At 46.8% G+C, this 23,618-nt stretch overlaps 1 protein-coding gene across 1 annotated transcript in view; it reads left to right on the top strand.

Moving 5' to 3' along the window:
• LOC309553176 (histidine--tRNA ligase, cytoplasmic-like) overlaps nucleotides 1–23,618 on the top strand; it is a 214,063-nt gene that overhangs the window by 95,049 nt on the left and 95,396 nt on the right. The window contains exon 6 of the mRNA XM_082254106.1: nucleotides 3,352–3,450. Within this exon, the coding sequence (XP_082110232.1) occupies nucleotides 3,352–3,450 (99 nt within the window). The remainder of the gene's footprint in view (nucleotides 1–3,351; nucleotides 3,451–23,618) is intronic.

The following is a 23,618-nucleotide window of genomic DNA, read 5'->3' as shown; positions in this document are numbered from 1 at the left end:
TAATCGCATAAAAAATCAGACAAACTGGTTGTACCCAAGTTGATCTATTGATCAACTTGGGTACAAGTACCATCAGCCTGCCCATACATGGTTTGTCAATCCTCCTCCTCGTCCAATGCTATTGGGGCACTTGGGAGGGGGAGGGGCCCACAGTGCCCCTATAGCCCAGAGTTGGGGGACTCAAGAAGAGGAGGATCGGGCCTGCTCTGTGCTAAACTATTGCACTGACCAGGTAAGTAGAACATGTTTGTTATTTTTTGAAAATAAAAATAATTTCCTTTTCAAACACTTTAGTACCACCTTTAAGGCTACATTCACACCTGAGCGTAGCGTTTTCGCGCATTTTTTACCGCGATTTTTACTGCGATTTACAGGCGTTTTTTGTGCAGGCGTTTTTAGATTGAATAGAGACCAATGGAAAACGCCTGTAATCTGCCCAAAAAGAAGCTCATGTACTTTTTTGAGCGTTGGGCGTTTTGCTTACAGCGTCAAAACGCTCAGATGTGAACAGGGGCCATTGAAATGAATAGCATTTGTCTTGTTGGGCGTTTTGAGAGCTGATCCTAGAGCAGAAAAACTCCCCAAAAACGCCCCAAAACGCCTACATGTGAACGGAGCCTAAGTGTGTGTTTTTTGTTTTTGTTTTTTTAGCCTTGCTTAATTTGTATAGTGTTATTAGAATGCTTTTATTTGCAGGAAGCCTGCTGATGCTGCCACAACTCCCCTTTTTATAAATATTACATTATGCCTTTGTCTTACTTTTCTGTTAATGGACTTTATGGATATTTGTATTACACTGGGTATAGAAAAGAATCACCCCCTTTAAAATAATGCCAGACCGCTGTTCTGTCAGTAAAGAACACAGGGATCCTGTGTTCCTCTTATTTAGGAACACAGGTCTTTGTGTTCATTCAGTAGATACATCCCCCACAGTTAGAAAGCACCCCCTAGGGACATATTTAACTCTTTGATCGCCCCTGATGTTAACTCCTTCCCTGCCAGTGTCATTCGTACAGTCAGGGCTGGATTAACATAGGGGCTATTGGAGCTGCAGCTCCAGGCCCCTACCTTCATATAGGCCCAGCAGGGGCTGACTGACCATTTGGGCAATGCCACTGTCCTACTGACGCCATTCGCTGCCAACCCCCCAACTTCCCGCCCCTTTTTTTTAAAATATATAAAAAATTAAATTGTAAAAAATACAAAATTTAAATTGTAAAAAAAGTTAAACAACAAAAATAAAAATAGTATTGATACCGTCCCCTGCCCTACTGACACCTTCCACTGCCAACACCACCCCCTCCTTTTTGAAAAAAATATATAAAAAATTAAATTGTATAAAATTTGTAAAAAAAAATAAATAAATAATACTGATACTGTCCACTGCCCTACTGTGAGCAATAAAAAAGTAAAAAAATGTGGGTTCTCTTTCACATACAGTGTGAATGAGCAGTAAGTAATCTGTTTTAACAAAAAAAAAAAAAATGTTTCTAATTGGGAATGTTATATAGCAGAAAGTCAAAATATTGTTTTGTTTTGTTTTTTCTTTTTTAGAATTGTCGCTCTTTTTTTTTTTTTTTTTTTTTTTTTTTTTTTTTATAGCGCAAAAAACTAAAATCACACAGGTGATCAAATACCATTAAAAGAAAGCTCTATTTATGGGGAAAAAAAGGACATCAATTTTATTAGGGTACAGCGTCCCACAACCGTGCAATTGTCAGTTAAATTAACGCAGTGCCGTATCACAAAAAATCTAGAAAAAATCCAGAAGTGGTTAATCTGCTGGCATTCCTCTCACTTTCTGTTTGGCTATGGGACAGGAAGTGAAGGGAAATCTCTACAATGGGACACAGATGGCAAAAAAAAAAAAAAATCTAACAGGGGTTATAACCCTCCCTAAAGGCTAGTACACACTATAAGAAAATCGGGCGAACATTTTCATCCAAAGAATTTTCGTACAATTTTCGTATAGTATGTACACAACCAGATATGCCCTATGGTACACATTACATACTTACAATTACTAGACATGTTGTGTCTTTTAGTCCAGTGGGTGGGTTATGTTAATGGATGCTTGATCCAGGGGCCTTTAAAGCGGAATTCCGGCCTCGGAAATGTTTTTTCAATAAAAATACCCCCGGGACAGTCAGGGCTAGTACATTCCATAATGGATAGCCTCTGAACTGTCCCAGGTCACACTTACCTTTTAGAAGAAATACTTACCTTGAAAATTTCTTCTCCAGCGCTGCCATCTCAGGTGTGGGCAGCTGAAGCCAGTGCGTCCTCTTCTGCTTCCTCTTCCGTGTCCTCTTTGTCCCAGAATGCCCTGCAGCGGGCCCACTCGTCACTTCCGGGGCAGGCGCGTCATCCCTGCACAGCTTCTGGGCATGCTCAGAAGCTGTTTAGCAGGGAATGACGCGCCTGCACCTAAACTGAGGAGCAGGGCCGGTGCAGGCACATTGAGTCCTGGGAGCGATGACGTTCAGCTCCCAGGAGTCATCGCAAGCAGGAAGTGACGGCGCGGGCCGTGGCCGAAGAGGGAGGAAGTAGAAGTAAGTATACTTTCTTCAAAAACAAGGTAAGTAAGAAAAAAGAAAATCGGGAGTATCCATTTGTTTTTTTAGGGGATTTAAAGCAAGCGGATGGGCCAAAGTTGTTTTTGAGCCCGGAACTCCCCTTTAAATATATGCAGTTTATTTTACTGTGTATGGAAACTGACTAGTAGGTGTGATTAGTAAGAGCTACCATGAGCTCCACCCTATTCTCTAGTTTAGTATGTTTTTTTTTTTTTTTATTCGAACTAAAAAAAATTTTAAATTCCAGGATGCATTTAAAGAATGTTTTCCCTCATTGGACAGCTGGAGACCTTCCCCAGTGAGAGATCCCCTTTTTCGCCAGCCACAAATTTAACAGGGCCTGTTGGGTATCTAGAGATCTTCAGTAATCTTGCAGTGTTTTGAATTCTATTTTACTCCATACATAGTACAAGTAATTGTCCAACCCCAAATTATTTTAAAACAAAATATAAAAATACAGTGCTAACTAAAAGTGAGCTGCTAGAACAAACAACTGACAAAAAAAGTTGTGAGAAATATAAAGTAAAATACGTGCAGTGCTAAAAGTGAACAGTGAACTAAGAATATTCACATTTTATGTATATATGGAATATATATGACATCATATCCATACAATTTTTTTTATTCCTGCAGTAAAAGACAATTTGTACTTGGTTAAAATGTTACACTTTATGAAAAGTATTAGTTGCAGTAGACTACTGTTGCTGTTTTTATGCATAAAGAAAATGTGTTGTGTAACTTAAAAAACATAGATGGGATTTCTGCTTTACATTAGGTAAATGATCGAAGACTTCTGTCTGGAATTCTAAGTGTTTGTGGCATCCCAGAATCCCAGCTCAAAACGGTGTGCACCTCCATCGACAAGCTGGACAAGGTAATTTCAGCATTTATATGTAAAATTCTGCTGCCTGTGCTGTTTGTTGTCTCGGGTTCTTGGGCTAGGCCACTCTATCTCTGTAGACCGATAATGGCTTTTGTATTTGGTAAATAACTTCAATAGACATTTGATTTCCATAAGGTTATCACAAGGTTAAAAGGTTAGGATGGATGAGGCAACCGTATGATGGGGATCTATCATTATAGGCCAGTGTTAACTCACCTGCTCCCCCCCCCCGAAAAGGAAGTTTGGTTTAGCACCAAACTTTAACTCTTTCTTTTTAAGAGTTAGAATATAATGTGTATCCAAAGCCAAATGTTTCAGATTTTAATAGACTGGTTGGGGGCTAGAGGCACTGACACATTTACAGTATATTACTGTCCACAAAAGTCCAAAACTTTTCTGCTGTCATTGAGGTTGTCACCAGAATAGGAATAGAGGGGAAATTGCCAGTGAGAGCACTTGTTAAAATGACAACTTTCCAATAGGGCATTCCCTTTACTTTGGAAAGAATTATAAAAGCTTCCTGTTGTGTCTATAGGATAAGAGGTGAAGTGAAATCTCCCCAGTGGGACACAGATGGCCAAAACACTGAACAAAATTGTAACCATTAGCTATTCTTTCCAAAATAAAAAAAATATCTTGGCTTTAAATATACTTTAACGTCTACTTCTATTACATTCAGCTTTTGTTTATAACAATGAGATGCTTATACATTTCTTAAAAGAGATATGTTTTTTTAAGAATCACACTTGCCTAGCTAGATACAGCATCGGCCTGGTGCTGCATCTTTCCCCTGGCACCTCTGGCTGTCAGTCAGCAGCTCTATGCTCTGACCCCCCCCCCCCCCCTCCGCACTCACTGGAGCACTGGGCTGTGGATGGGGCGGGGGCTTGCTCAGGCGTTCAGCGGCTGGCCGGTCCCAGGCATGTGGGCAGATCCTGACTTCATTGTTGCCCAAACGTGGACCGGCTCTGTGACATCAGCCGACAGGGGGCTTCAAACCCTCTGTCTACTGAAAACGGGTCACAGGAGTGCAAAAAGAATTGCACTCCTGTGATCCAAAGGAGAAGTAAAGCCAAACGCGCTTTGGCTGTACTTTTTTTTTCATTGCAATGACTAAAATAGTATTCTTCTACTACAATATTTTGATATATACTGCAGCTCGTAATTCGGTTGCATCCCATTTCCATGGAGAGGAGGTTCTGTCAGGAGTGGTGCCCACCTGGTTCCTGGTGTGGTAAGTAACTGCCCCCCCTCTCCCCGTGGAGGGTTTTGGGGTGGACGTGGGCACCTCCATGGGACAGTCGGACCCCTGGGTTCCCCTCCTTCCAGTTAGGAACCCCCTCATCGGTCTGGTGGTCCCTGTGGGCCATCTCGCCCCCCCATCTGCCCTCCCCCTCCACTGGGGCTGTGGGGTGGCCTGGTCAACCGCCTAGGGTGGGGGCAGGGTGCTGTGCTGGCGATGGGGATTGGAGGGTGCACCGCTGGTGACCGGGCCATTGGCTGTGGAGGGGGGGCTGTACTTAGTTGGGGCTCCTGGCAGGGCCCCCCCCCTTCCTGCCTGTGCCATTTTCTGAGGCCTAGGGATCCCTCCTGGGTCTTGCGATGCCATGCGGATCAGCCATTTTCTTATAGCCTGTGTGCTTAATGCACGGTGGCCATGTTTGTGTAGTTCTGCGGCCATTTTTCAGCAGTTTACTATTGAAAATAGCAGCGGCCATGACCGTGAAGCCCTGTGGGCCGTGATTTCGGCGGTGGGAGCCCCTCCTCACCCCCTGGTGTTAACTTCTGGTTCTTTTTATTTCCTGATTGCTGTTCGTAGCAGGGCAGATTCACCTGGTAGCTTCGGTGCCTGGTTTCTGTGGGGTGGTGAGTCTGGTGGGGTCCTCTCCCTCTCTACTGAGGATTGATTGGTGCTTTATGGCTGGAAACCGGGTGGGCTGCCAGAGCGGTGGGGGTTGTCCCTTAGCAGTGTTTTACACTTTTATGTGGGGTCCCTCTGGTGACTCATGGAGTCTTTGGAGCACATCTCCCCACCTGATGCCCTCCCTGAGGCTGCGGGCACTCATGGGTCCCATTCATCTATCAATGCACTGACAGCGGTCCTGGAGTCCTTATTGCCCCATGTAGAGTTGGCTTTTGGGGCGACGGGCTGGCAAAAAGCGCCCACCACTTTCCCCTGCCTCATCTGTCTCATCAGATCCTGAATCTGATTTGGCCGCGCCAGATGTGGGTCACCCTGCTGGGTCTGTGACTACGCACCCTGAATCCTCAGAAAGTGAGGAGGATTCCTCCACTTCTGCAACCGCGTACGAATAGGCGCTGGTGGACATATTGATTGTAGCTGTGCGTGAGACCTTAAAGATGGAGGATGCAGCTGAAGCTGCGGCAGAAAAGGTGTTCACTTTCCCCTCCTATTTCGACAGAGTTGTCCCTAAATAGTGGGGACAACCAAAGCGTCCCCTTGGGGTCCCTAAGCAATTTTGCTAGGCGATACCCCTATGAGGAGTCCCTTCTTAAGAAGTGGACTGTTGCATCGGTGGTGGACCCTCTGGTTTCCAGATTAAACAAGGCATCCATGATTCCAGTGGAAGAGTCCCCAGTCTATAAGGACCCGGCTGACAGAAAGGCAGAGGCTGTGGCCAGCAATATTTACACCCTGGCTTGTTCGGTGCTGAGGCGGACATTCACCATTGCCCTGGTTTCACAGACTCTGACCGAATGGGCTAGGCTTTTGCACCATGACCTGGAGGGGGAATAGTTCCCCCTGCCTTTGCTGAGCTGGCGGACCAGCTGGTCCAGTGGCTGCAGTTATCTGGGATGTCTCTTTGGACGCGGCTCCCCTAGTGGCTTGGCTCTCTGTTTCGGCAGTGGTCCTTTGGAGTGTTTTTTGGCTCAAATGCTGATCTGCGGACCAGACTTCTAAAAAGGCCTTGACTGATCTTCCCTTTCAAAGAGATCGCCTGTTTGGTGCTACCCTGGATGACATCATTAAAGGACTCACGGGGGGGAAGAGTACCTTTCTTCCGCAGGCTACTAAGGGCAATAACCCTCGTCGTAGATGTGGGTCCTCCTTCTCTGTTCATAAGAAGTTTTTTCGTCCCTCGAAGGGCTCTGATCCCTTGAGGATCTAAGCGAACTTGGTCTGGCAAGTCAAGAGTGGGCTTCTCCAGACCTGCGGACAAGGCCCTTTCAGCATGAAGGTGCATTCTCACCTGTATCTGGGATGGGGGATATCTTCGCTGGTTCCAAGACCCGTGGACACCCCTGGTACAAGTCAGGTGGGTCCACGAGGTCATTCGGTCCGGCTACAAGATCGAATTTCGTTCTTACCCTCCAGTAAGTTTCTTCCTTCCAACGCGCGACTCTCCCGGTCTGCTTACAGGTTCTTTTTGGGGGGTGCAAGACCTTTTACTTTAAAGGGTGATGGTCCTGGTTCCCAATTCGGAATGTTTATAGGGGTTTTACTTAAACCTGTTTACAGTCCCAAGGAAGGAAGGCAAGGTGCGTCCAATTCTTGACCTCAAGGCATTGAACTGCTTTGTGTGGCTGCAGAAGTTCAGAATGGAGTCCGTTCGCACGATGCCGGCTTCTCTGCATCAATGGGATTTTTCTTGCCTCCATCAACATCAAGGACGCTTACCTTTACATTCCAATATGTGTCGGTCTCCAGCGCTTCCTCCGCTTTGTTGTGGGAAAGGAGCTTTATCAGTTTGTGGCGTTACCCTTTGGTCTTGCTTCTGCTCCTTGGGTATTCACGAAAGCGTTGGCCCCGGTGTTAGCATTGTTACGCCAATGGGGGATCACGCTTCTGGGCTACTCAGACGACTTCCTTCTGCAAGCGGAGTCTCCTACTGCTCTGGTGGAAAACCTGGAAATCACCATACAAGCTTGAGGGTGTTTGGCTGGATTCTGAGTTTTCAGAAGTCTGCTCTGGTTTCGTCCACAAGGTTGGACTATCTGGGTCTGATTCTGGACTCGGCCTTAGCCAGAGTGCTCCTTCCTCTGAACAAACTCCAGAAACTTCAGGCTGTAATTTGTCTCCATCTGTCCAGCACATGGTCATTCCTTTGGACTTGCATGCGGGTGCTGGGCCTGATGGTGTTTACTTTCGAGGCGGTCCTGTTTGCACAGTTCCATATGAGGTCCCTGCAAGGGAAATTCTGTCCAAATGGGACAAGAACCCACAGTCCCTGGACAATCAGATCCGGCTGAGCCGGGAACGAAAGCCTGGGGACGAATCCCTGATATGGTGGCTTTGTTTTTTTGCACTTTAGGTGGGCAAATCCTTCCTTGTATTGGACATACTTCCAGCGAACAGACTGTGCCTGGAACATTGGACGGATTGTCTTCAGGGATGTCCAGTGCACATTCAGTCAGACAATGCCACGGCTATGGTTTATGTCAATCACCAAGGGGGCACAAGAAGTGTCCTGATGGCTCTGGAGGTAGCCGGCATTCTAAGTTGGGTAGAACAGTTCGTTTCAGCCCTCTCCGCTGTACACATTCCCAGGGTGGAAAGTTTGGCAGGCGGTTCACCTTAGTCGGCAGGCGTTGGACCAAGGGGAGTGGTCCCTTCACCTGGATGTGATTCATCAGTTGTGTCTCCGGTGGGGCACCCCCTAGGCGAATCGGTTGGCGTCTCGGCCCAACAGAAATGTGCAGAGGTTTGTGGCTCGGTCATGGGATCCTCTGGTGGAAGCCACGGATGCGCTGGTGGTCTGCCAAGACTTCTACGAAGGATTGAGGCAGAAGGGATTCCGGTCATCTTAATGGCCCTGGACTGGCCTCACCAGGCTTGGTACGCCGATCTGGTGCGGCTGGTCGCCGACGTTCCTTGGAAGCTTTCTCTCAGGGAGGATCTGCTGTCCCAAAGGCCAATTTTCCATCAGCTTGACATTCGCTGGCTTTGACGGCTTGGCTGTTGAACGCCAGGTGCTGATGGATAGAGGTGTGTCTGAGTCAGTGGTTCCAGTGCTGTTAAAAGCTAGGAAATTTACTTCTAGGAAGATCTACCATCGTATGTGGAAGAAGTACATTGCGTAGTTTGAGTCTTTTGGGGTTCATCCTCGCTCTTTTTTCGCTGGCTCGGATCTTGACCTTTCTTCAACGGGGGGGTTGGGCAAAAACTGGCCTTGAGTACTATCAAGGGTTAGGTGTCGGCCTTAGCTGTTGTCTTCTTTCAGCGGCCCTTGGCCACATATTCATGGGTGCGTACTTTTCTCCAGTACGGTCTCTGTTACCGCTTTGGGACCTCCATTTGGTGCTTTCAGTCCTCCAGAAGCCTCCTTTTGAGAATCTTTGGAAGATTTCTCTGCTTACGTTGTCCCTGAAGGGCCTTGGATGGGCCTCAGAAAGGGTTGTCCGCTTCCTCTGCAACCATTTCCCGATGAATCAGACACACAGTGATTCAAGGGTTAGGTTCCTCCTTTCCCTGTCAAGGCGCACTCTACTCGGGCGCTCAGTGTCTCCTGGGTCTTCCGTCATCAGGCATCAGTGACGCAGGTTTGCAAGGCGGCCACCTGGTCGTCGGTGCACACTTACACAAAGTTCTATAAAGTGGATGTGTTGGCATCTGTGGATGCTTCCTTTGGCTGCAAGGTTTTGCAGGCTGCTGCTTAGAGGACCTGGTCTTATTTGAGGGTGTATTGTGTTTTTTTTTTTTTTTTTTTTTCAAGTGAGCTCCATTTGTTTTGGCTGAGCTCCTGTTTACCTGGTTGGCTATAGTTAGCCTTGGGAATTTTTTTTCCGCTATTCCCACCCTTCATGTTTGACACTGCTTTGGGGTGTCCCAATGTTTAAGAAGATCAGAAGCTGTGTCTGTCAATGACCGAAAGAGAAAATGGGATTTTTGACTGTAAAATCCATTTCTCTGATGTTCATTAACGGACACGGCACCCACCCCTCTGTGGAGTTGTAATTCTTCTAACACTGTTTGTAACAAAACTGAGTACCTATAGCAGAGAGAGGAAGTATACCCCCTGTGACTGCCCATAGATGTAGCCAGACTTTTTGTCTGCCTAGTGTCCTTCTCCTGTAGGGGGCAGTTTAACCCAATGGTTAAGTAGATCAGGAGCTGTGTCTGTCAATGAACATCAGAGAAATAGATTTTACGGTATGTCAAAAATCCATTTTTTTTCACAGAAAGCCATTTAGCATTTCTGGAACTTTAATGAGGGTCATGTGACTCATTTTTAATGCAAATAGTGATAGGTTAGGTACTTAAAAGAAGCTAGTGTTTTATGCACATTGTTTAAATGTAATGATAAAGATGGTCAGCCTAATGCAGTTTCACTTGTAATTGCTTCTCTAAAATAAATAATACTTGTATTTCTGCTTATAGATTTATTATTGATAACTTGTTTAGCTATATCTGAATCTGTCTCTTGAGCTTTAAAAACCAGAGGTTAGAGATCACTTAAATACTGGCAGTTGCTGCATAACCTCCTGTAGTGCACGCGTTCCTGTTGGCCAAGATGGCAGCCTATCATTGTATTGGGCCAGTAGGAATGTGAGGGGAGGCAGTGGGAAATATTCAACGCAACCCAGAAGTGTTCGAGCTTTGCCTGTTCAGAATAATCCACAATTGGTCATATCAGAAGTGAGAGATTCTTCAGGTATGTGCAGGTACCTCCTGGTGCCCACAATTTCGAACACCTCTGTTTGAAAAGTGACAGTAACTCCACTTTTGTTGAGAAAAAAACATTCTTCTCTGATCTATGTACATTGCAGGGATTTTAACAAACATTTTTGCAGATTCCCAACTCTTGTTGTTCTGAAGGAATAGCTGTTTCTGTGTCCATGTGTAAAGTGCACCTGTATGGGAGTGATTTTATCATGAATCAGCTGCTGCACCTGCAAGGCTCTAATAAGGAAAGTTGCTGGGCCTGCAACCCTTTAGACTTGGATTCCCTTTAAGAGTATCTGACCAAAAATTATATTTTTGCTGCAGCGGATGCCAAAAATCTGACTTGTATCTTAGTGCAGACTTCTGGTAAAATCGGTAAAAAATCACACAAGCAGAAAATGACATTTCGGGGGGGCGTTCTGTACACAATTTCATTGCATTTTACAGAAAATAACAGCGCTGTAGATTGAAAAGGAAAGGGAAAGTTAATTTTTAATAACATTCAATTACATAATCACTTGTGTGGTTGTATTTTTTTGTTTTAATATTTGGTAAAAAAATGTTTCCCACGTAAGTGGAGTCACTAAGTTAGTAATCAGACTGAGACTGAGTAATCCGACTTTTTGCATAGGTGAAGTCAAGACTGGTTATCTTCAACCTGTTTTCTACTAATATACAGTACATTTATAAATGGCATATTTGTGGACTGTTATTTCTCTAGTGCTCTTTATAAATGCCAATGGAGAATACATCCTCGTGTGGTCATTACACCCACTGATAGCTGTGTACTAGGAATGGGCTCCGGCGTGTTTGGGATCCCACCTGCCCGATCCCGCCAGGAAGCCGACACTGCACACAGCTATTCACAGGCAGTGAGACATTTCCCGGCCTGCAGCTGCACAGATCAGGAAATGTCTCACTGCCTGTGATTAGCAGTGTCAAATTCCTGGTGGGATCGGGCAGGTGGGATCCTGAACATGCCAGAGCCCATCTCTACTGTGTACGAAGTCATCATTAGGCAATCCAGTACACAGACACAGTGTACAGAACCTTTCTGAGCGGCTCAGTACCTTTTTGATCACTGTGATAGTCAAAGAGATCCCATGCTACTGTTTACTGTTTTTACAACATAGGAAGGAGAGGAATTGTAGTAAGTTGTGAAAAGGAAATTGAAGTGATGGTAAAGTCTCGTTTTTTTTTTTTTAATAACAAACGTAATACTTCCCTACCCTGTGCAGTTGGCTTTGCACAGAGCAGCCCAGGCCCTCTTCTTCTCGTGTCCCTCTTTCTCTATCGCTCATTGACAGACGTAGTCTTCTTGATTCTCAAGAGCTGGGTTATGTTGTCTCCGCAGGAGTAGGACTAGGCAGAATGACAAAACGTTCTGGCTCCACCCTAGGGGGCAGTCCCTGAGGGTATATCCTCCCTCTCTCTGCTACAGGGAATCAGTTTTTTTCTGTCTAGTCAGGAGTAAGGACCTAAGTTCCTTGCTGGGATCTTTTGGTCCTGGCAAGACTTTTTTTCTTTAAGAAAAAGACATTTTTTAGGTAGTTTTCTCCAGTGTTTTTTTCCTGTGAGATCTTCAAGCAAAAATGCCGGACTGGGCGACACTTGTGGTCACCCCAGCCGGCCTACGAGCGCGTGCAGACCAGGCATTGCGCTTGGTCGGCCGCGACATATTCAAGTAAGTATGCGGGGCCGGGCGACGGGCTGGATGTGAGATCCAGTGGTCACCCCGGTTTCTGCCTAAAAGCGCGTGCAGACCAGTGCGCTGAGTCGGCCGCGACGGAGTCCCAGTAAAGGGACTGACTTTGCGAGTTAAAAGCTCGCTTGGACGCCAGGACCAGAGAGTCGAGGCGTCCACAAACCCCCACCTCGGTGGAGAGGGTATTATGAAGAGAGGGTGCCTGTCGGTTCGGTATGGTGAGTAAAACGTTCCCTTTTTTCCTCATTTATGAGGCAGTATATATTATGGGCCCCTCCATATATGGTCAGTATATATCTGACACTTACAAGTCCCCCTTGTAATACAGCATGTGTTTGTGGGAAGTGGACTTGGTTCAAGAGCTAACACTCTACCCAGCAGACTGTAACATTACAGCAAACATAGGAGGTATAATCCTACCTTATGTGCAGTGTATCTCTGTAGATCCATATGTCACCTCTCAGCAGAGTGCAGGTGGATGTGCTGGGAAGACGATATCGGCGGTCCGCCGCCATTTTGCAGTAGACCGAATGCATGTATGTCCTCAGGTCACGCCGGCCGCCATGTTTTTGGAGTCTTATGTCTCTTCTATGGGGGCGGCCATGTTTTGTGAGCCCAGCTTCCTCGTGGAGGGCTGGGAACGCCGGAAGGCGTACACAGGGGGCGGAGCCACGCCTTCTGCCCGGGAAAAAGCAAACAGCTCCTTCCAGTCTGTGTAAGACAGACGCTGGCTGCAGTTTGTTGGAAACTGCACTGCATCGGTTGGTGAGCCTTGGGGGTCCCTCTCTCTCTCTCTGGGATCGAGAAGCAGGTACTCTGAGGGGCGCTATTGCGCTAGGGGGAGACACACAAAAAAAAAAAAAAAAAGTTTTTTTGTTTATTGCTGGCAAAAGTGTCCTGTATTAACATGGACCCTGCCACTCATGTATCTCCTCCGGATCCCCTCGAGGGGTCTGCGGGATCCTCCAGCACCCCATTGACAATTGAATCTTTGTCAGCCATTATGGAAACTTTTGTGTCCCGGGTGGAAGTGGCTTGTCAGGGACAGGGCGCAAGAAAGCGACCCCCGCCTAACCCCTTATTATCTGAAACCTCGGATTCAGACTCTGAGCCTATTTCTGCAGTTGCAGGTACTTCATCTGGTATTGGTGTCTCGGGTCCTGGCTCTTCAGACAGTGAGGAGGATGTTTCGGCATCTGCCATAGCCCGAGAGGAAGCGTTGGTAAACGCACTCATTGTATCGGTTCAAGAGACTTTTAGGTTACAGGGTATTCCATCAGAAATAGCTGAAACTGAGATCCCTTTTGGGACTAAAAAGTGCATCAAAGTGGCAAAGGTTTTTCCATTGCCCAAATGTTTTGGCAATCCAATCGATGAAGAATGGCGTCTGCCAAAACGCACTTTTAATATTTCCAAACGCATTGACAGGCGTTATCCGTTTGAGGAAACCCTTATTAAGAAATGGACAGAACCACCTGTGGTGGATTCACCAATTGCTAGATTGAATAAAGCCACGGTTATTCCTTTAGAAGACGCTCCGTCTTTTAAAGATCCAGTGGATCGCAAGATAGAAGCTATGTCTCGCACCATGTTTTCCTTGATTGGATCAGCTTTCAGGCCAATAATTGCTATTGGTCTGGTTTCGCAGGCTGTAACTGAATGGACCAAGTGGTTACGCCGGGACTTAGAAGAAGTCCCTCAGGCGGTATCAGATTTGTTGGAACAAATGATACAGGGGTTACAGTTTGTATGTGATGCGGCGTTAGACGCCACTCCATTAATGGCGCGAGCATCAGTCTCAGCAGTGGTTCTCAGGCGTACACTGTGGCTAAAAGGTTGGATAGCCGACCAAGGTTCCAAAAAAGCATTGGCTAATATCCCCTTTTCAGGAGAACGTCTATTTGGAGCCAACTTAGATGAGATCATTAAGGATCTCACCGGTGGAAAAAGCACCTTTTTACCGCAAAATTTTAAAGGTAGAGGAACTCGTCAAAGACGAGGGCCTTCTTTTTCTGCTCACAAGAGGTTTTTTCGTCCAGCGGGTGAAAAAACTAAGTCCTCCAAGGTTCCTACAGGAGGCGTCAGGGGTCGTTGGTCGGGCAAGCAAAAGCCCGCCCCCTCCAGACCTGAAGATAAACCATCCAAAGCCTGAAGGTGCGCCCCCACCCATAACTGGGGTGGGGGGACGTCTTCGCCGGTTCCCGGATCCATGGCTTTCCAGAATCCCGGACAAATGGGTTTGCGAAGTCATAAAGTCAGGGTACAAGATCGAGTTTCGATCTCTCCCACCGGCGCGATTCTTCCCTTCCAATATCCGACTATCTCCGGATCGTCTAGAAGATCTGCGGAGAGCAGTCACAGATCTACTACAACAAGGAGTGGTAGTCCACGTTCCTTGGACAGAACGGTTTCAAGGGTTTTATTCAAACCTGTTTACAATACCCAGGAAAGAGGGCAAAGTGCGTCCAATTCTGGACTTAAGAGCACTCAATTCTTTCGTCAACATAAGAAGATTCAGAATGGAGTCCATTCGCACGGTAGCAGCCTTCCTGCATCCAGGGGATGTCCTAGCGTCCATAGACATCAAGGACGCCTATCTTCACATTCCCATTTTCGCAGGACATCAGCGTTTTCTACGCTTTTCCGTAGAGGAGAACCACTATCAGTTTGTGGCGTTACCTTTCGGTCTCGCCACGGCTCCGCGGGTCTTCACAAAAGTGTTGGCCCCAATGTTGGCACTTCTGCGCCAAAGAGGTATATCGATTCTAGGTTACCTAGACGATCTTCTGCTTCATGCAGAGTCTCCTCAGACCTTGCTACAAAACATAGAAATTACTATGATTTCTTTACAGGAATTCGGGTGGCTGGTGAACCAGCAAAAGTCTTTTCTGGTTCCCACCCAGAGGCTCGAATATCTGGGTCTAATTCTAGACACAGTCAGGACAAGAGTGTTTCTTCCGGTAGGGAAACTTCGAAAGATTCAATCAGCAGTCCAGTTGTTACTGTCCAACAGCTGGTCTTCCCTTCGGACTTGCATGAGGGTTCTGGTGTTGATGGTGGCTTCATTCGAAGCAGTCCCATTTGCCCAGTCCCATACCCGAATTCTTCAGCAAGAGATTCTCCTCAGATGGAATCGGAATCCGGAATCCCTGGACAATCAGATACGATTGAGCAAACAGACCAGAGAGTCTCTGGTTTGGTGGCTTCGGTCTCCAATGCTCAGCCAGGGAAAGTCATTTCTGCCAATATATTGGACGATAGTGACCACGGATGCCAGTCTATCCGGATGGGGAGGAATTCTCGGTCAATTATCTGCCCAGGGACTTTGGTCCCCGGAAGAATCCAGATTACCGATAAATGTATTGGAACTGAGCGCGATCAGACTTTGTCTGATTCACTGGACCGAGCAGCTCCAGGGCAGCCCGGTTCGGATCCAGTCGGACAATGCCACGGCCGTGGCTTATGTCAATCACCAGGGGGGCACCAAGAGTGTCCGAGCGGCCAAAGAAGTGGCTTGCATTCTTCGCTGGGCGGAACGATTTGTTCCAGCAATCTCTGCGGTGTTCATTCCGGGGGTGGAGAATTGGCAGGCAGATTATCTCAGCCGTCAGACCCTGGATCAGGGGGAATGGTCCCTCCATCCAGACGTTTTCCACCAGTTGTGCCTTCGGTGGGGCACCCCGGATGTGGATCTGTTGGCATCACGATTCAACAGGAAAGTTCAGAGATTCGTGGCTCGCTCCCGCGATCCTCTAGCAGAAACCGCAGACGCACTGATCGCCCCGTGGGGGCAATACCAGCTAATATATGCCTTCCCTCCTCTCGCGTTACTGCCAAGACTTCTTCGCAGGGTAGAGGAGGAAGGAATCCCAGTAATCCTGGTAGCTCCGGACTGGCCTCGTCGAGCTTGGTACGCCGACATGGTCAGACTGGTGGCGGACGTCCCGTGGAGACTTCCTCTCAGAGAGGATCTACTGTCTCAGGGACCGATCTTCCATCCTGCTTTACGATCGCTGGCTTTAACGGCCTGGCTATTGAGACCCAGGTGCTGAAGGACAAGGGATTGTCAGCTTCAGTTATTCCTACTCTAGTTGAAGCAAGGAAAGCGACTTCCAGAAAGATTTATCATCGCACATGGAAGTCCTACATTGCATGGTGTGAACCTTTGGGGTTCCGTCCTCGGTCTTATTCGATTAGTCGAATATTAGCTTTTCTGCAACAAGGGGTTGAGCAGAAACTGGCCTTGAGTACTATCAAGGGTCAGGTCTCAGCATTAGCCATCTTCTTTCAGAAGCCTTTGGCTACTCATTCCTTGGTGCGGAATTTCATCCAGGGGGTGCGACATCTGGCTCCGCCAGTGCACGCGCCGTTACCCCCCTGGGATCTTAATTTAGTGTTGTCGGTTCTTCAGAAACCTCCCTTTGAAGATATTAGGGAGATTCCTCTACCCACGTTGTCCCAGAAGGTGGCCTTCTTGGTGGCTATTACTTCTGCACGCAGGGTGTCAGAACTGGCCGCATTATCTTGTCGTTCACCATATCTGGTGGTTCATAGAGATAAGGTGGTTCTTCGTCCGAATCCATCCTTCCTACCAAAAGTAGTTTCAGAATTTCATCTGAATGAAGAAATTGTATTACCTTCCCTGTGTCCTAAGCCCAGTCATCCTCGGGAATTTGCTTTGCACTCCTTGGATGTGGTCCGGGCGATCAGGGTATACTTGAAAACGACAGACTCGTTTCGCAAGACGGATTCACTTTTTGTGATCCCAGATGGACCCAAAAAGGGGTTGCCTGCATCTGCCGCGACCATTTCCAGATGGATCAGACAGACGGTAGTGCAGGCTTATTCTATTAAGGGTCGGGAGCCCCCGTTCCCTGTTAAGGCGCACTCCACTCGGGCACTTAGTGCGTCATGGGCCTTTCGCCATCAGGCATCAGTGGTCCAGGTGTGCAAGGCGGCTACCTGGTCGTCGGTGCATACCTTCTCTAAACATTATAAAGTTGATGTAATGGCATCGTCTGATGCCTCATTTGGCCGCAAGGTTTTGCAGGCCGCAATTTGAGGAGACCAGTGGTCTACCTCGAGGGTTTTTTCCGTTGGAAAATTTTTCTTTAGTCTCATTCTTTGTTTATAATGAGCCTTTAAAACTTCTAGTTTGGCACCGGTTGGGCCTACTAGATTGGATTTGATTTTGTCAATCCCACCCCTCATTTGTGGCACTGCTTCTGGATGTCCCAGCTCTTGAGAATCAAGAAGACTACGTCTGTCAATGAGCGATAGAGAAAAATGGATTTTTGTAAGAACTTACCGTAAAATCCTTTTCTCTTAAGCTCATTGACAGACGTAGTACCCGCCCCTCTATCATTGAGTTGGGTTGGGTTAATTTCTCTGTACTGCTTTAAACAGAACTGATTCCCTGTAGCAGAGAGAGGGAGGATATACCCTCAGGGACTGCCCCCTAGGGTGGAGCCAGAACGTTTTGTCATTCTGCCTAGTCCTACTCCTGCGGAGACAACATAACCCAGCTCTTGAGAATCAAGAAGACTACGTCTGTCAATGAGCTTAAGAGAAAAGGATTTTACGGTAAGTTCTTACAAAAATCCATTTTTGCTGCTCCTGGCCCCTCCCTCCTGTCGAGTGCCCCCACAGCAAGCAGCTTGCTATGGGCGCACCTGAGCCGAGCTGAAGCTCTGTGTGTCCATTCAGACACAGAGCTGCAAGTTGGCCCCGTCCCCCTCTCCTGATTTAGGAGAGAAGGGAGAGTCCCGAGGAGCTCGTCGACAGAGATGGGCCTCAGGTAAGTATTAGAGGGTGCTGGGGTGGCTGCTACACACGGAAGGCTTTTTATCTTCTAAAAAAATATTCTGCCTTTAGGGCCGGTTCACACTCTTGCGAGTGCGGCGATCGCATGTAATATCGGAGCGCACTGCTCCTTCATTACATGCGATCGGATGTGCGGATGCAAATTTAGCCATACACTTTGTATGGCTGAAATCCGCACTGCACCCGCACCAAAGACGCACAGGAACCTTTTTTCCAGCCGCATCAGGATCGGATCGCACAGTGGTTCACACTTGTGCGATCCGATCCTGTGCGAACTGTCAGATCGCACTGCGATATGCGATCAAATTGGGGGTGTCGTTAACATTTAATTGACACCCCCTGCGTATCGCATATGGCAGTGTGAACTGCCAGATGTGCGTTTGCGATGCGGGAACAGGCTGCGAATTCGCAGCCTTCCCGCATCGCACAAGTGTGACCCGGGACTTACAACCCCTTTAACGAATTAACCTACAGCTACTGATCCAATAATTTGTTTTCACTGACTGTGGGATTGTTTTTAACCCTTTCACCCCATCTGCTCCTACACATCTGATTTCTAACCTGTAAATTATCCCTTCATTTCTTTCTCTTTGGGAATGACCTGTGCAATAATTTATCTAGTGCACCTTTACCAAGTTCTGTGTTTTACACCCATCAATACCAGCATGTTTCTTCATTTCCAAAAAATGGGATCATCTTGGGGGTAACTTTGGAGTTTTTGTATTGTCTTGGCATTTGTATTTTACCTTTTTTTTTTTATAAACATTTTTCTTTTTCCTTTTTATAGTAAAAAAAAAAAAAGAGTGTCTTTTAAATACCAACAAATGTTTCAGAAATTGTATAAAACTCATTTGGGTACAGTGTTGCATGGCTTAGTAATTGTCAGTCAAACTATCACAGCACTGGAAACTGAAAAAATTGTCTGGTAATAAAAGGATATTACAGGATGGTACTCAAGTTGTTTATAATTCATCTGGCCAATGTCCAATCTTTGTTTTTGTAAAGGGGCTTATATATAATATATATATATATATATATATATATATATGTAACTTTTTGGTTTAAACACACTAGAGAACGACACTGATAGAAACTCTCTTATGAATGTATTTTTTTTTCCAAGAAGAAGCAATGTACATATTGACTTTAAAAATGCAGCACGTCCCTGAAACAGAGAATCGTTCAATTTAAATGATTGCAGGGACCTTTCCGATAACAAGAATGTGATCAGGAAATCCATCATAATACAGCATAACTATTACTCAGTACAAAGTGGGCATGCCACAAATTATTGTCATTCCTGCCAGGTATAGATTAAGTTGTGCAGGGCAGATATTAATCTCCTGGCCAGCCAAGCTGAAGTGTGTAATGATTGAGAACGCTTGTAATGATGCAAGAGATGCATAATATTCAATCAGCTGCATTGTGATAAAGTACTCATTGATCTGTGTTACAAAGTCCATTTCATATTTTTTCCCTATTCCAAGCGGTGTATTCATCAATCTCTAGATATAATCTCCCATGAGATAACACCCAGTGCTCTGTTTTTGTGCGAGCTGATACATCAGTGTCACAAACAGCTTTGCTGGTCGCTGAACCAACCCCACAGAATAACACAGTGGAAAGTGATATTATCTCACGAGATATAGGAACCTGGTGTTTGATGGATAACACCCCGTGCCACACTATGCCAGGATTAAGGATTCTGGGGAAATATGCATTGTAGGACATGCTATTTTTGTGCCTGTCACATGTGCAGCTGTGTTTATTCTTAAAGAAAAACTGTCATGAGAAAATATGGTGTCCACCATTGCTGTCATGGTGATCTTCTTGCTTCAATACTTAGGAACCAACTTATAAACCAATGTTTCAAAAAAACAATAGCAAAACATTTATAAAGCATGGAGATGTGCTTAAAAAATCGGCTTAGTGCGCTTTTTGAATACAGATTTTGAAGGAAAGTGCATTAAAAAAATCCAAGTGAACTCAGTCTTTTAACCTATCAAAGTCACATGGCCGACCAGTCCCCAGTCATAGAGCTCTCTCTGCTGCATTAAATACATGGAACCCTGTGGGGAATTGTTTATTTGGCCTTGTTTATTAAAACTTCTCAATGCCAATTATCCATACCAACTATTTTTAATCTTTCTTAACCTGGGTTCTGTTTTCTCTTTCGTTCATCAACAGACACATTGCTCCATACAGTAAATCATAACTAGTGGGTTATATTGTCTCCTCCAGGAGTAGGACTAGGAAAAACAAATAAACACCTGGTTACTCCCATGGGCCGTCCTCAGCTGCTCTAGGTAATCGGTTTTAATCTGTCTAGTCAGGAGTAAGGACCGAGGCTCCCAACTGGAATCTCTGGTCCTAGCAATTTTCTCCTTCCTTACATCTTTTTTGTTTTCTCTTGGGAGATCTTCAATCAACTTCCCGGGAAGATGGGCTGGATAATCTATATCCAGTGGTTCCCTCAGGCCAGCCAGCGAGCGCGTGCAGAGTGCAGCTACGCGCTAGGTCGGCAGTGACATAACCTCACGGACAGAGGCTGACCTGCGAGTTGAACGTTTCGCAGGATTTCGTATGATTAGGCTTGGGTCTGAGTCACAGCAGTTCCTTGGCCGACAGCTCCCCTACTTCGTTGGCGAGGAGTTCTGTTACCCGCACCATGGAAGGGTAAGTACAGTCCCCCCCCCCCCCCTCTCCCCTTTTGGTTGTTTTCTTTGAGGTGGATGCGGGTAACCTCCAGGGACAGTCGGACCTGCCTGCAGGTTCCTTCCTCCCATCCTTAAATCTCTCACTGTGCTGGGCTTCCCCCACTCCCATACCCCCCTGTCTGGACCTAGAGTCGGGTGGGGGTCCCAGGGCAGAGAATGCAGCAGAGACCCTTGAGGTCTCCCCCGCTATCCCCACTCTGTAAGGGTTCTGGGATAGTGTGTGTTCCGCCCTGGTAGTCTGAAGGGGACCCAGTGTGGAAGACCCCCAGGTGCATGCCCTGCTGTTTGCAGTGTGGGTATAGTGCAGGGGGGGTCCCAGTGCAAAAACCGGTGCAGAGTGCACAGCAGAGTCTCGCCTGCTCAGGCTGTCTCATCCGATTCTGAGCCTGATGCCGCCTTGGACACGGCCCATCCAGGGGGATTTAATATCACACCTGATCCATCCAATAGTGAGAGTGATTCCTCCATGGACGCAAAAGCGAAAGAAAAAGATAGACTCATTTATCACTGCAGTGCGTGAGACTTTAAAAATGGAGGATGCGGCTGATGTGACGTTTGGTACGCACAAGTCGCATTGTACTCCAAAGGTGTTTCCTTATGTGCCTTATTTTGACAGGTTTTCCTGTAAGGAATAGGAACAACCAAAATTACCCTTTGTGGTCCCCAAACGTTTTGCTGTACGTTACCCTTTTGAGGAGTCCCTTTTAAAAATGTGGGCTAGTCCACTAGTGGTGGACCCTCCTGTTTCCAGGTTGAATAAAACAACCATGATCCCAGTAGAGGAATCCCCGACCTTTAAGGACCCAGCTGACAAGAAAGCGGAGGCTGTGGTACGCAGCATGTTTACTATGGCTAGTTCGGCATTGCGGCCAGTCTTTACCTCAGCCCTGGTGTCTCAGACCACAACTGAATGGGCCAAGCTTTTGTGCCAGGGCCTTGGGGCTGAGCAGGTCGCCGCTGCTTATGTCGATTTAGCAGACCAGTTGGTCCATATGCTGCAGTTTATTTGTGATTCAGCTTTGGATACAGCACCTGTGCTGTGCAAACTTTCTGTTAGAGCTGTGGTAAATAGGCCCGTGCTGTGGCTTAAGAATTGGCCTGCAGACCCAGCCTCTAAGAAAGCTCTCATTGATCTGCCCTCTCAAGGCGATCGCTTGTTTGGGGCTACCCTGGATTACATCATTAAGGGTATCACGGGGGGAAAGAGTACCTTCCTGCCACAGTCAAGGAAAGGGAAGGAGCCCCCCTTCTCAGCCCATAGAAAATGTGTGCTTCTGGGATGGAGAACAAGGGAAATAGATCTTTTAAATCTTTCCTGGGAGGTTCCAAGCAACCTTGGTTGGTTAAGCCCAGAGCTAGCTTCCCCCGGACCAGCAAACAAGAATCCTTCAGCATAAAGGTCTCCTCTCACCCATTCTTGGGGTGGGGGGACATCCTCACTGGTTTATGACCCCGGGGACTTCTTTGGTGAGCGTCAAGGAGATCCACTAAATGTTTATTTTCGGGGTACCCAGAAAGGGGGACAAAGCTTGTCCTTTTCAAGTTTTTTTTTAGGTCCTGAGTCTCCTTGTGTGAATTTAATTCCTGCAAAGGTTCAGGTGATGTCTGGACTACCTAAGGTCCCCCCTATCCCTGTCCAGGGAATTGATTTACTTAGATCTGATTCTATTTCTCACCAGGGTGGTCCTTCCTCTGCACAAACTTCAGGGACCACAGGCCATAATTAATCGGCTGCTGTCGCACAGATAGTTCTCACTCCCATTTTGCATACAGGTTCTGAGTCTGGTGGTATCCACCTTCAAGACAGTTCTGTTTCCACAGTCTTACATGTATGGCCTTTAGCAGGTTCGGCTCCACAGAAAGATTCCAAAGTTCCTGATGAGGACACGGGGTCCTCTGATAGACGCCGCAGGCATCCAAGAGCCACAGTAAGGCCAGTATCATCCTTGGCTAAGGCTTCTTCAGCAGTTCCTGCAAGGAATCAAGAGTGAGGATCTTACAATCATCCTGGTGGCTGTAAATGTTCCTTGGGGGCTTCCTCTCAGAGAAGACCAGTTGTCCCAAGGGCTGATCTACCATCCTGCTTTATAGTTACTGGTTTTAATGGCTTAGCTATTGAAAGCCAAATACTGAGAGATAGAGGTCTGTTTGGATCAGTGGTCCTTACTATGGTGAAGGTGAGGAAGCCGTCTTCCAGCAAGATATACCATTGTACTGGGAACGCGTAAATTTCTTGGTGTGAGTCGATTGGCGCTCATCCTCGATCCTTTTCTGTGGCTCGGATCATAACCTTTCTTCAACAGGGCGTTGATCATAAGTTGGCCTTAAGTACCATCAAGGGCCAGGTGTCTGCCCTGGCAATCTTCTTTCGGCGACCCCTAGCCACGCACTCTTTAGTTTGTACCTTCATTCAGGTGTTTCATGTGGCTCTACCTGTACGGTCTCTTTTGCCACAATGGGATTTCAATTTAGTACTTTCGGTTCTCCTGAAACCTCCATTTGATAATATTCGGGAGATTTCCTTGCCTACGTTATCCCAGAAGGTGACATTCCTAGTGGCTATTACCTCGGCCCGCAGGGTATCGAAATTGGCGGTGTTATTCTGTCACAGTCCATATTTAGTGGTCCATAGGGATAAAGTGGTTCTTCGTCCCTGTCCATCATTCCGGCCCAAAGTTGTCTCTGACTTCCATTTGAATGAAGACATTGTGTTGCCTTCCTTGTGTCCCAAGCCGGCTCATGCCAAGGAATTTGCCTTGCATACCTTGGATGTGGCTCGTGTGATTGGGGTGTATCTGGCAGCTACTGAGTCCTTTCGGAGGTCAGACTCGCTTTTTGTGGTTACGGCCGGACCAAGAAAAGGGCTGGCCGCTTCTTCAGGCTACAATCTCCAGATGGATCAGACAGGCGGTGACTCAGGCCTATTCCATTAAAGATCAGGTTCCACCTTTCCCTGTCATGGCGCATTCTATTAGGGCGCTGAGTGCTTCTTGCGCCTTACGTCATCAGGCTTCAATATCACAAGTTTGCAAGGCAGCCACTTGGTCGTCCGTGCATACCTTTACAAAATTCTATAAGGTAGATACTTTGGCATCTGTGGATGCATCTTTTGGCCGCAAAGCTTTGCAGGCTGCATTTTAAGAGGGGTTGTTCCCGCTTGAGGGGTGTTTTTTCTTTAAACCTTTATTTTTTCGACGGGGCTTCTGTGACCCGTTTAAGGCTCCTGTGTCCTGGTTAGGGCTCTTATGTTTAGCCTTGGGTTATTTTTCCCACCCCTCATTTTCCTTTT

The sequence above is a fragment of the Pelophylax lessonae genome (genome assembly GCF_965119305.1).
Source record: "Pelophylax lessonae genome assembly, chromosome: 4".
Classification (NCBI taxonomy): domain Eukaryota; kingdom Metazoa; phylum Chordata; class Amphibia; order Anura; family Ranidae; genus Pelophylax; species Pelophylax lessonae.
This window is presented reverse-complemented; position numbering and strand designations above follow the sequence as displayed.